Source organism: Benincasa hispida, chromosome 9 (assembly GCF_027475165.1).
Source record: "Benincasa hispida cultivar pf3 chromosome 9, pf3_genome.v1.1, whole genome shotgun sequence".
NCBI classification, from domain to species: domain Eukaryota; kingdom Viridiplantae; phylum Streptophyta; class Magnoliopsida; order Cucurbitales; family Cucurbitaceae; genus Benincasa; species Benincasa hispida.
Window position 1 is genome coordinate 2,794,021 of NC_143486.1, and position 14,179 is coordinate 2,808,199.

Genomic DNA, 14,179 nt, shown 5'->3' on the forward strand with positions numbered 1-14,179 from the left:
TACAAAACTTATTTAATTATATCATACATTCACAATGCATAAACAATTGAACATATACTGATATGGACCAGTTTTGCCATTTCGAGCAAGTAAAAAGCCTAAATTATTACAATAATAATTAAAAACTTCTTCAAAATGCTTATAGTCTTCATGAACCAACCCGAACCGGATATCCAAATCTCTCAAAATAGATTGAATCGGCAAAAATGGGTTGAATTGGACCTTCTAGACCTGAACCGACTGAACAGGTTCCTTGAACCGTCGGTCGGGTTGCGTGTGCGCTGAGCAACGTTGCAATGCTCCATCCCAACATTGCAATGCCTCGGGCTGATGAAGAACGACGTTACAACACTCTGTGGGCAGCTGACCTCTCTTGCTTCTTTTTTCAGTTACAGCCTAATTAAAACTCTATTGATTCTAACAAATTTACAGACTTGTAATCACACATTAAGGCCCATAAACAAAGAGCCAATTACAATAATTAACACTTACTTGAATAGAATTTAAATGCCAAAACTGGAATTATCCATATCAGCAATCATTTTCATATAAGCTATGAAAATCACCCACCAAGCTAAAATTACCATGAATCGAGTGCTTAAATCATACTCTGATACCAATCGTTGAAGTTAGCAAGCAATAAACAGAAGCAAACATAATCATTAAGCACTCCAATTCATCAATTTTAACAACTAAGACAACATGCTCATAATATAAAAAGAGGGTTTCAGAAGTTACCTTTGTAGAACTTCTTCGATCCAAGAAATCCAACTTGATTCTCCTCAGCAAATGGTTGTAGACCACCACTTGATCTTCTCTATTATTCTCTTTGACCTTAGATTGGGTGGTGGAATCCAAAATGAGGAATTGAAGGGCATTATAAAGGATCTTCTGGTTTGGTGTCTATAGGTTGAGAGAACTCATTCTCTTTTTCAATTTCAGAATGCATGATCCTCATCTCATAATTCAAAATTCCTTTTTATCAAAATATCATGCAAAAAACTAAAATTGTAATACTTTGACACCACATCTATATAATTGGGTGGAAAAATATGTGTAAGAATGTGGAAAAAGTGGGAATTACCCACTTTCTTCCATTCTTCATTTTATATTAAATTAAAATTTATTAATTGAAATCAAAATTTAAATTTTTAAAATGAAAAATACAAAATATTAATTCGATAAATAATATTTAAAACCTAATTAATTTTGAAGTAAAATTAATTATAATAATTAATTTTAAACTAAAATTAATTCTTTTAACTATCGGGTCACTCCACTAAATCCCAGTAGTTGCACTCCCCTCACTATAGATATATTTATGTCCGCTCGATATAACCATAATCAGTAAGTCAACCATTCACAGGTTGTTCGTAATAACGTTTGAGTCAAAAACTGTTTTACCCCCAAGATTACATATTGTTTCTTAAGTCCCACTAATCATCTAATGAACAATTGGTTTGTTATCCAATTGCCAAACCGAGTCCTTCTCGAGCCAATGAGAGGGTGGGGCTCCTTGTTTAAGACCTAGAATAAGTACTTAAGGAAACAACATATCTACCATCCCTAAAAGTGGGTAGGAGTGAATTTTGTCTTGCACCCTATGTCCTCAGTTATCTATTCGGTCTTATCCCTGAAATGGGAGGCTTATTGAGCCGGCACTGTTAAGCCATCCCTCACCTATGCAAATCTAAGGATAATTCCAAATAAACAAGAGTTCATAGTTAGCTTAGGATTAAGGTTGAGTTACCTAGGTCATTGTTTTGAAATAGTCAGTCTTAAAACAGTAAACAACGTTATAAAGTAAGAGTGACTTGTTTCTTGGTCCGATCTTACAAAAACTCATTGCATAGGATGCCTCCACTCGCATGTCTCCACATGAACGATTTAGGATCACATCGTTTGTACTAAATACAAAGTGGACCGTATCCAATAATGTTACAAGAATAAGGTACCCAATCTTTTTCGTATGCTATGGACCGTTCTGGCTATTTACTCGAACTTAGATTTATTTCTATGTCCCCACATAAAGTCCAAGTACTCATGTAATAGCCATGAATCTTGGTTTATTAGATTTAGGCTTTACAAGTGCAATTTATTTATTCAATAACATATTTATTGAATAAACCTCAATAACATCTTTATTGTAAATAAAATATGTTTAATCTTACAAACTGTGAATTTTATGACATACAACCCAACAATTCTTTGGATACTTGATAGTTTTTCTACTTTGTCAATTACTACTCTAAAATTTATTCAGAATGTTAGTGGTTGGTCCCCTCCTCCACACTTCTCCATGGTGAATGTTGATGTGTCTTTTGTTGATGGCAACGTAGGTATAAGTTCTATTATTCATGATTTTGATGGTCATACTATGTTGGCTTTGGAAATTAATAAAAAATTTGGTTGGTTCAGTTGATCTCGAAGAGCCAATCACTTTCTATGAAGGTGTTTTCAAACCTTTTGAGACATATATCTTTCCTCTTTGGGTAGAAATTAATTCCGTTCAATCTTTTATTGTCTCCATTCGTGAGCTTCAAGATTGTAGTTTATGAGTTCTTTCATGTTAATTGTAGTTGTAACTCAGATGCTCTTGAGTTAGCTTTCCATATTCATAGATGGTAGTTTTTCGATGATTTGGTTAGAAAAACACCCACCATGGGTAGTATTATTTTCTTTTTCGAATGACCATGTTTCTTAACTTTGGTTTATGTTTTCTTTGTTATCATTTACTCAATATATTAACAAAAAAAATAAAGTTGTTCGAAAAAAGTCTAGTCCCCACAATTTGGAAAAAAAAAAAATAGAATTTAGTCTCTATAATTTTAAAAGTTAGAGTTTAGTCCTTACCATCTTTATTTTTATGATTTGATAAAATTTTTTATAAATAACCTATTATACTATAGAAAATATTTATGAGATTTTTATAGAAGCATAAGTACTAACCATAACTTTCTCACAACTAACCAAATTTATAATTTAATTTTTTTTTTTTTAAAAAAACAATAATAAATTAGAAAGTGCTTCCCCAATTCCTTTATTTCGACGGTAAATGGCCCAAGGCCCTAAATGTTTAATCTCGGGCCGAAGTTTGGGCTTTATAAAATATCGTTAGAACGAAACAAGCCGTCCCGCTGTCGGAGTTGTGTCGATACGTACATACCGTCTGTTAGTTTCGTCGAAAACGGGGAAACTGATAGTCGAGCCCAGCTAGCGAACGGATACAAGAGTGAGATCAGGTTAATCAATCCCACGGAAAAGTTCGAATGGAGGAGCCAAAGACTGAGATCAAAGATTCTTCCTCAGGTATTTCCAAACTTTCAATCTCTTTATCGTTCTCATCAACTTCTTTTTAGGAACTACTGTTTTGATTGCTCTGATGTTATGTGCGTTTGTTCAATATGCTGTTTCTGAAATAAAATGAGCTTGCATTAAGTAAAGATCATCCAGTGGCATACAGTTGATAACGCTTTTCAACTTTTCCAGTGATTTATTGTCGGCGATTGTTGCGTATCGAGCTAGAAAACACTTAACAGCCCGTATTTCCAGTAATTATTGGCGTTGATTGGTTACTGCGGCTATTTCTAAGGCAATGTCCGGTTTCAAAGCATTAGCATGGTTTAGGTTTTCAAGATTGATTGATTCAATGGGGATTATCAATTATGTTTAGTTGAAAGGAATCTTCTGTCATTTCTGAAGGGATACGTTTCCTTCTGCGTTTTCTAGAGCAAATTATTTTCATATTATATGAATTTCGAACTTATGGTTGTTTAGGTATTGCTCCAATTGTTTATGAGGGGACCTTTAGATCAGAAACGGCTTCACTGTTATAGACTCATAGTTTGATTTTGCTCGAGGTGTTTGGCGACTGACATTTATCTCTCTTTTCCCCCCTATTGGTGTGCTATGAGAAGAAAAAGATGCGAAATCGCCCAATATTTTTGAGAGAGCGAAAGAAGAGATAGAGGCTGTGATCCACTCCAATAAATCACCAAGGCATCACAAAGAAACACATGGAAGAAGCGATGATATTGACGAGACTACGCCCGCCGATGAAGTAAAGGCCCCTGGAGTGTTTGGAAGAGTCAAGGAAGAGGTTGAGGCCCTCATAGGAGCAATTCATCCCAAGAAGGATTCCGACAATCATTAGTTTTCTTTAAAGCAAAGGAGGGGGTTGACTCCATGCTGTAATAAGGTTTGCTTTCTTCAATGATTCTTAGTTTCTTTTATGATGCAACTTCATGCCATCTACCTAGTTATTTGAAAACGTTAGCCGGAAAATAACTTAGTTTGAAGATTGACATGAAAATTGGACTATGTCTGACCTGTCTCGCATTCTATTTGAAGTGTGTAATCAACATAGAAATACCATCAAGGTGGTTACATGTACTTGTGGTTACCATCATATGTATATTGATCAACAAAACCTGCATTTCCTACGCCTTATGCTTGATTGTTTTCCTTTTCTAGTTAGTTATTTTTATGGGGAGCATGTGCGTTTGTAAGAAAGGAATTTATAATGAAAGTTCTCCCTGTTCAAGACATATCCAATTTCAGGCCGCATATTTTAGGCTTCCAATACGGAATTTGTAGTGCCTCTTGAATGTGTTACTCGATTGGTATGATCAATGTTATCTTAATCTGAGGCAAGCAAAAGCAGGGAAGGCCTTGTTCTTCTTATCCTTCGTAGGGAGTTTTAATGTGTTCTCTACCCACGAACCTGCTGTAAGTCTCCCATAAAATAGTTGGGCAAGAATCAAGGCTTAGGATCATGGTTTTCTACCATGCTTAATGGCTTCAGATAGTTAGTTGTATTTATCCGTATAAGGAAAATTTTTAGAGCCTGTGCACATTGATCAGATTCTCAGCCTCTGAAATGGGAGGGCAGTCCTTAGGGATGCAAGTGAATCAGTTCAGCTTGGTGATTGCTATCTGTCGTATTTTTTCACTCTGTTTTCCTCTTATGTAGAGGATGAATCCCTTGTATCTTGAGATCCCTTGGGCCTTGGGGACATCTTACAAAATCGGGAATGATATAAGGAATCCTTGGTATCTTGAGAACTTAAATTTTCTCCTCTAGAGGTCTTAGCTGTATATAGATTGGCATTTTGAACTCGTTCCTACTCTTTTCGGTGTATTTGAAAACTTCGACATCCTAGAAAAGCCAAACAACGTAACCCAAGTCCCAACCTCATTCATTTCTTCATGAACACTATAGTTATAGTTCGATGTATCAAAATAAGCAAATAAGCTTTGAAGCATTTTCCTGTGTACAGTCTTTTGTGTTCTCTATAAGGCAACAGCTCAAACTGTCTAACCCAAATCCATTTTCTAATTAGAGTTATTTAGATTGGGCAATTTTGCTGTCCGAAAATTTGACCTAGGTCACAGCCTAATTTCTGGACATCTTGCTTCTTGTGTATTGGACCTCTAGGTTCACTCCCCTGTCTCTGTCTATCTTTATTGGTTGGGCTTTTTCTTGATCCATTCTGTGCGCCATGACATCGCCATTCACATGCTGTCTTTCCATACACACATATATATTTATTTATTTTATTTTTTTTTTTTGGGGGGGGGGGGTGTTGTAATCTTATCTCGTGTCCCAAGGGTGATTTAATTTTCCCAAAGATATTATTCTGCATCTTCAACTTTAAAGTAGGTAGGGAGTAAATGTCTTTTCTCTTAGATACATATCTCAAATGGATGGGCTCAAATTGACATATAATGTCTGTTGTTTTCTTTCGTTTTTAATTTGATCCCTAATGATTTCTGATCTTGTAAATGATGTCACTTATACCTTTAAATTTTTATACATTAGTTGTCGAGTCAATTTTTGCTTTATTGTTGGAAATGCGACCAAAGTTCCACACTGGATAAGAAAATGACGTAGGTATATGAATGAGGACAATTATCTCCAATTAGTATGAGTTTCAAGGTGAAACCAAAAGCAAAGTCATGAAGGTTTATGCGAAAATGGATAATATCATATCATTATAGAAATATTGGAGGATCATCCCTATCACTTGTTTTAACGAAAAAAATAGAACTTTCTAAAGATATTTTTGGGACAAACTTCAATGTTTCACAGTTTTAACGAAACTTTTTTAAAGTCTAGGACCATAATTGAAACTTATCTCAAAGTTCAAAAGTATTTTGTATTATTTATTTCTTCCATTCAACCGACCCTACCTGATAATAATCCAACTTGCCTCATCTTCAATCGTTCTTGATGTGAATCACGTTCTGGCCTTCTTCGAGGAGATGTTGGGTCTGAAGATTAACAGGGGCAAATATTGTGTCTTGGGTATCAAGAGCAAGAGGATAAGATTAAAAGATGGGTTGAGTGGATTGGTTGCGAGGTTGGGAGCCCTCTTTCTTCCTACTTGGGCATTTCTCTTTGGAATAATTCAAAGTGTGTTTCCTTGCAGGTTCCCGTGAGGATAAAGTTTCTAGTAGGTTGGCTTCTTGGAAAAAAGGTTTCTTTTCTAAAGCAAGTCGTCTTAATCTGATTAAGTCAGTTTTGAATGGCATTTCGGTTTAATTCTTTTCTCTCTTTAGAGCTTCGGGTGAGGTTTGTAAGCATTTGGAGAGATTGATTTGTGCTTTCTTTGGAAAGGAATTGGTGAAGGAAAAGGAAAAGGCTCGCACCTAATTAGATGGGAAGTTATTGAAAAACCGGTTTCTTTGTGGGCTTTAGAAATTGGGAACCTTAGGATGCGTAACAAAGCCCTTTTAGCCAAATGGTTGTGGCGCTTTTCTGTTGAGCCCAATTCTCTATGGCACAAGATTATTGTTGGTAAACATGGCCCCCATCCTTTTGAGTGGTTGGTTAAAGGGATTAAAGGCACCTACTAGAATCTTTGGAAAGATATCTCGGAAGAGTTCCTTGCCTTTGTTTGGGACCTCTCTGTGGGTTATTTCCTAGGTTGTATCACTTATCTTCTTTTTAAAATCATTTTGTGATAGATTTTTTTGGTGTAGACAGGGAGCTCTGGTACGTTTTCCTTTGGGTTCTATTGTGCTCTTTTCAACAGGGAAACGACGGACGTGGTAGCTCTCCCCTCTCTTCTTAAGAGTAACCATTTTCGTCTTGGGAGGAGAGATGTGAGAGTTTGGAGCCATAATCCTTTGGATGGGTTTTCGTTTAAGTCTTTCTTCCAGTGTTTGGTTAACCTTTCTCCTATGGGTGAGTCTGTCTTTTCGTCATTGTGGAGGATTAAGGTTCTTTGAAATATGAGATTCTTCATTTGGCAGGTTCTTCACGACCATATTAATACGTTGAACAAGCTTGTGAGGAAGATGTCATTGATAGTTGGTAGGGTTGGCAAAAATCCTCGTGGGGTCGGGTCCCCATAGGTCCCCACCCCAATCGGGGTGGGGAATCCTCGGTTTGATTGTGGATGGGGTCAAATTGGGGATTCTAACCGGGTCCCCGGTCGGGGATGGTATCCCTGTCCCGTCCCCAACCCTGACCCCGATAAATATATAGATATAATTTTGCAAATAAATATATATATTATATAATCATATGTATATCCTAAAAATATATTAATTATAAATATTTATATAATTAATATATATTAAAAAAAAAGAACAACGAGGATGGGTCCTCGCGGGGACCCGTTTCCCCCGGCGGGGAATCCCCGTCCCCGTCTATATGGTTACTTGTTTGTTTTCTTGCTTCTCATCTGACTTCAATTTCGAAGACTTTTTGTAATTATCTTCTAGATGTGATTTTGTATAGTTGGAGTTCCTTCTAAGGAGGAGTCTTCCTTTTTTATGGGCTTGGTTTTTATATAAGTGTATTTTTTTCATTTTTTTTCTCAAGGAAAGTTGTTCTTGATTTTTTTTTTTTTTTTTTTAAAAAAAAAAAAAAAAAATCCCAACTGTCCTCTATCCATATTTTTAAATTCTTACACACACACATATATATATTGAGAGTGGGTTTAGAAATTAGAAATCTTCAAACTAATACCCATAAATCATTGAAAAATGGAGCAGGCAGGGGAAATGGCACGTGGGGGATTCAAAAGACGAAGAAAGCAGCCCTTCATTGTTTCAAGACAAGAGTTGTTCCATAAAACGCCAAGCAATATGGTCCACTCTTGTTCTTTCCCTGCCGCCCTATGAATCTCAAATCCCCCTTTGGAATTTTCCTCATAACACTCTGTACTTTATCTACCAATATCTTCACATTAACATAATTGAAATGAAATACCATTTGGATTTTATTTTAGAATTGGCCTGCACCTTCCATTTCTTTATTTTTCCCCCTTCCTTCCTGTCGTGCTGCCTTCAATTCCACCTGCCTCACTCTCATGGGACGGATTTTGATTGTGTTAATAATATAATGGGTTAAGTATTTTTATCATGTCAATTACTTATTAATTAGTTTAAGTATTTTTATTATTTGTAATGTAATCATATTCTTTTCCCCTTTTTCCACCCACTTATCTTGAAAGCTGAAACACGTTCCCCCAAATTTTAAAATCTTCAACTCAAATCCCCGGGGCTCCACTATCAAGGTTCCAATTTAATTTCACCTATCTTTATCCATTTCATAACCTCACCTCCCACTAACTTCCTCCTCCTATTCATATAATATATAATTGAGTCTTTCTCTGGTTAGATTAGTTTTTGGACCTTCAAGTTCGTGTTTTTGAACTTTTCGTATCACTTCGTTGAATTTTTTATTTTGTGTTTAATAGGTTCGGAACAATATCAATTTATACTCTAAATTTAAACCATGAACTAAGAGTTATATGAACTTTCGTGAGTATCAGTTTACACTATTTACTAGGTTCTTTTTGGATGAACATCATGGGAAAAACTTAACTCCTAAACTTTCATCAATGAATCAATTTAGACTCTCAAGTAAGATTTCATTTGAAAATTTTAATGGATCATTCTATTAATTTGATATTTGAAGAAGTCTACACACGTAAGAATTGAATGTATGAACGATTTTCAAATGTAATCTTTATTATTAGAAGTTTACTTTAAATACTTATATATTTCGCACGATATTTTTTGAACTAAGTTTGAAGGATAGGTGTTAATTGATGCACTTACAAACTTCAGTAATACAATCACTAATTCGAGATTTAAATCGTATCAACTCCAAGTTGGGTGTGTAAATTAATTTTTTTTCCATTTTTATAATTGCTCTATTAAATATAAATTTGAAATTTATGTCTAATGATATTTTAATTTTTAATTTTTTTTTTTAAAAAAAAATTCATAGACTAAATTTGTGATATGAAAAGTTAAGAGACAACAAACCTCAATTTAACCTAACATTATAAGTGGTGAGAATATTTGATGTATTTATTTTACTTGTAAAAGTCTTGATTTATAAGAGACTTTTGTATTGAGTCCTTGCTAGTTAGCATTATTTAAATACAATCATGGAAAGATGATGTGATGTTTTTTTAATTTTTTTTGTTTTTGTTAATTGATTTTTTTAATGTTAAATATTTGTTTCACACTACTTGATTGAACCAATCAACTTTGCATCACAGAATATGGAACTATCATAGCTAATACATATATGACTATTAAATGAATATTTCATCGCCCATTCATTCAACTTTAATGCCCATATTCATTTACTTTATATTAAAATCAAATATTAGTGTAATATTTAAATGGATTAGAATACTATTTTGGTGTATGTACTTTGAAGTTTTTTTTTCAATTTTAGTCTCTATTTTTTTTCTTTCAAATTTTTAATTTTAGTAAATCTTAAATTTTGCTTCTCAAAGTTAATTTTTATCAAATTTGGTTCAATAATAGTAATAATTTTCATGTCATAACATATAGTACTTGAATATGTTTTCAAAATTAGTGGTAAAAATGTTAAGATATAAAAAGATGAAAAAAGATTAATAATGAAGCAGTAATAGTGACTAAATTTATGTTTTATTAGAAGAACAAATACTAACCTATAAGTATAGAGATTAAAGTAAAATTATAGAGATTAAAATGATTTTTTTTAACCTATTTAAAATTGTATATAAACATAAATACTATTAAAAAGTTTATAGGAGGAGGGAAGAGAATATATTGGGCATGATGAAAAAGGCAAAATAATACTTTGCCAATAAGTAAGGTATCTTTATCATTTAATCTTTTCCTTATAATCAAAATTCAAATATTACATTTTTATTTTTCCAACTTAGCTCTTTCTTTCTTATTTGGATAAGAAAAGGTGGATGTTTAACCTAATTAATTTCAATTAATTGAAAGCCATCATTTTAAATATTATTATACTTCAATTTTTTAATTGAATTTTAGAAACATTACTATGCTATAGACTTAGTCAAATGCTTATGTTGAGAATAATATTGAAACTTTTAAAATGCTAGGAATGTAATTAAAATGATTTAAATTTTGAAAGTCAAATCATATGGTTGGCAAGAAAATGAAAAATAATTAAGAATAAATATTATTGTAAAGGACATAGGTATTTAAATAAACATTCATTTCAATGGGCATTTCAATAGTAAAGAGTGACTTCTAAAATTTTTAAATATCAAATTATCATTAAAAAAAAATTGCAATAAATAAATTTTTTTAAAAAAATCTAGATGCAAATTTCCACCTAACGCATCTAGATTTTGCATTTACAAATTAAGTTGAATGGAATTGTCAAATAATGAGACAAGTAAGGTTGAAGCAAAGTTAATTATCAATTTTGATGTTGAAATGACTTGCTGTTGTGTCCTATTCAACTATATATCCAAAATTTCCAAATGTCTTCAGAAAATAACTTTTTTTTTTTTTTTTGGCTTTCATATATATCTCATATATATTATAAATATAAAACTAATAAAATTTCAAATTTTTTATAATAAATTTGAATTTCAAAATTTTGAAAAGTTTTCTTGTTTGTTAACCCTTTCTTGGTAGTTGGAGAATTTCCAACCTACCTAGGTTATAGGATAAAATAGTTCATTTAAATAGGTCCACAAGTATCATACAATGAATTTTTTTAAAAAAAAAAATCTAATTCACCATATGCAAGAATGTGAACCTAAACTACTGTGAAAATATTATGATAATGGAAGTCAATTTTAACTAATTGTTATAGTAACAAACAAGCCAATTTCATTATCACCCTTATATATTAAAATAATGAAAGAATTATGATAAGAATAATTATTTTTAAATAGTAAAATGGTTGAAAATATTTTTATGTATAGCGAAATGTCATTGTCTATTAGTGATAAATTATAATAGACGTCTATCAATCGACGATAGACCGTATACATGTCTATCACAGTCTGTCACGGTTAGATAGTAATATTTTGTCATATTTGTAAATAAGTTGATTGATTTTTTTTGTTTGAAAACAACCCTTATGATAATTAAGACTCCGATTGTTAATTATTTGGTTTTTTGTTTTTTTTTTTGGAAATTAAGTCTATTTCATCAACATTTTTTACCATGATTTACATTTTTTTAAGTCGAATTCTTAGCTGGATTTCTAAAACAAAAACAACTTTTTGAAAGCCACTCTTTTTAGTTCTCAAAATTTGGTTAAAGGAAGAAATTTAGAGGTGGAAACAGTATCCATAGACTTAATTTTAAAAAACAAAATGGTTATCAAACGGAACCTAAATAAATTATTTAATATATAAAAAAATGAAAAATTATCCAAAAATAATGTTAACAAACACATGCCCTAGGAAAACAACAGAAAAGAAACCAAAGTATGAAATTGAAGATCTTTTGGACTATAATAGCCTTCATGATGTTGGATTTTTTTAAAGGCGAAATCCCAAATAAACACTATAAAGAAAGGGACTTTTACTTTTGTTCTTATTTGTGGAAATAAATATTATCCAATTCAACATTTTCTTTATTTTCAGATAGATAACTTTACCATTAATTGACTATACCCCTAAACAAAATAAAGAATCTGTTCGATTACTTTTATTAAATGAAACTAATTACTTTCACTTTTTCTTTCGTTAAATTATAATATTTGGTCGCTAAACTAATCATGTCAATTTACATATTTACCATTGATAATTTTTCAATAGGGTAAACTTTCCATCTCTGTTTTTACTTTTTTACTTTGAAATTTTTTATCTGTTTTTTTTTTTTAGAAATGTCTATTTATCATTCGAGGGCATGGAATGGAAAAGGATTAAGATGAATTTTTTCTGTGTTGACTAAATGAAAACGAAAAATAGAGATTATATTTTCTGTTCTTGTTCCCACTCCGTTCTTTATATTTTAATTATATTTTGACATATGAAGTATTATTTTTTTTAATATTCGATAATTTTTTTCTTTAAATAAAAATTATGTTGGAAATTACAAATTAAACTTATTTTTTCAAAAAAAAAATTAATTGTATTTTGGTTTTTTTCCCCTTTAAATGGAGAATAATTTCCATCGAATCCCCTCTCCGATTTCCATGAAAATAAGTGGAAAATATCACAGAGATGGAGTTACCATTCCCGGCCTGCCTCATCCCTTAAACATCTCTACTCATACATTTTCAGTATTGAATCTATAACTTAATCTCAAGATGACACCGCTAATCTCAACATAGTTCGATAGATAAAAGTTTTGAGTATCATTTCAACTCCAAGAATCATGGTTCAAACTAAAAATAAAAAAAATAAAAAAATAAAAAAACTGGATCACAATCTAACCATATCGTTTGAAGAGTATACAAGTTAATTTTAGATTGTTTTATATTGTAAGAACACAATTAATAACTTGAACTTTTTAAAACATGTGAAGTAAACAAATATAGTTTTGAAAATTAATGGGTATACATTATAGAGTATTTTAAATTCTAAAACTAAAGAGACCAAACTTTAAAACTTTAATTCAACTTATAACTTTGGGATAAAAAAAATATTAATGTTTTTTTTAATCTTTTTTGAAAAGAAGTATCATAAGTTAAATAGAATCCAAAATACAAGCCTCCTTGTAGATGGCAAAGGAGAATCAACACAAGTAATCCAAAAGAATCCACAACAACTTCTTCAGAGAAGGAAGAAAAGAGATTTAAAAAAACGACATGCTACACGAGCAAGACGGTGGGTGCGTCGTCCTATTCACTGCTCTTAGACACCAGGCAACCTAAGATTATGAGACAATCTCCTCCATCAAAACACACAACTCAGACAACTTACTGGCTGCATAATTAACGACATTAATTAGATCAACACAATCGAACTCCATAATAAAAGGGGAAAGGGGGAAGACCATTCACTAACCCGGTTCAATAAATTTGAAAGGCCCTAATCATTGCAAAAGCCTCCAAGTTGGTAACAATCCACCCCAACAACACTTTTTCACACCCAACACAGACTGGAAAGCCAGCCAAATCAAGAATAATCTAGCCAATTCCTCCCGCGCCAAGATGCACCAACATTTAATTTCTATAAAAGCTTCTCGTATGTAGAGTTCTCTCAGTTGGTTCTCTAACCTTTGAGTGGAACGACCCGCCAACCACCACCCTGTACACCTCAATTTGCATACAAATTTTATGTAGAAGAGATCCCCATCGAGAACGAATCAGACAATTGGATGATAATCTAGGGATTCCACACAAAACGATGGTAACTACATTCTTATTAATATTTAAAACATATTTAGGTAAAACTTCTAATTCTTAATAAATAATAGGGCAAAGATTAATCACTCCAAAATCAAAGTTACAAAAAACCATTTGTAGATAAATAAGGGAATACAATGAGTCTAAATTTAAGGAAGGTTTGGTTTAACTGCCATGTTTTCCAAGATTAGGTGGGTCCAGTCCACTTATTCCAGATGTATATGCAATTTTTTTTTTTCATTTACAAAAATTACAAATCAAAAAAAAGGAAAAATAAATAAAAATAAAAACAAATTAGAAGAAGAGAACAGAAATTTGATACTGTTTGAAAAAAGAAAAAAAAAAATGCCACGTAGGATCACGTGGGTCCCGAATGGCATGGGATGGAAGAGACTGATTCTCCCCCCCCTTTGGAGTTGCCTTTCTTCCACTTTGAAAAACTTGACAGGTCATTTTAACAAAACCCACCATGTAAAAACCCTCTCCCTTCCCCCCAAAAAAAAATAAAAAATAAAAAAAATAATTAATTAATTAATTAAGAAAATAGTTTTTTTAAAAAAATAATATATATATATATATATATAAATATAGAGA

At 32.1% G+C, this 14,179-nt stretch overlaps 1 protein-coding gene across 2 annotated transcripts; it reads left to right on the forward strand.

Annotated features, from left to right (window-relative positions):
- The first annotated feature begins 3,129 nt into the window (after positions 1-3,129).
- LOC120087339 (neurofilament heavy protein) lies at positions 3,130-8,239 on the forward strand. 2 transcript variants are annotated; one of them, XM_039044327.2, is made up of 3 exons: positions 3,130-3,309; positions 3,918-4,198; positions 8,005-8,239. In XM_039044327.2, the coding sequence occupies exons 1-2, from the start codon at positions 3,270-3,272 to the stop codon at positions 4,151-4,153; spliced, it is 276 nt and encodes a 91-aa protein (XP_038900255.1). In that variant the 5' UTR covers positions 3,130-3,269; the 3' UTR covers positions 4,154-4,198; positions 8,005-8,239. The 2 variants fall into 2 exon arrangements, with proteins under 2 accessions (XP_038900255.1, XP_038900254.1); XM_039044326.2 differs by lacking the exon at positions 8,005-8,239 and having other exon boundaries at positions 3,918-4,442.
- Positions 8,240-14,179: the final 5,940 nt, after the last annotated feature.

What these genes read in the sequence shown, in the direction of transcription:
- LOC120087339 (XM_039044327.2), top strand. Translation starts at nt 3,270, where the DNA reads ATGGAGGAGCCAAAGACTGAGATCAAAGATTCTTCCTCAG. An exon ending in GATCAAAGATTCTTCCTCAG is followed by an intron (nt 3,310 to 3,917) that starts GTATTTCCAAAC and finishes TGCTATGAGAAG; the next exon opens with AAAAAGATGCGAAATCGCCC.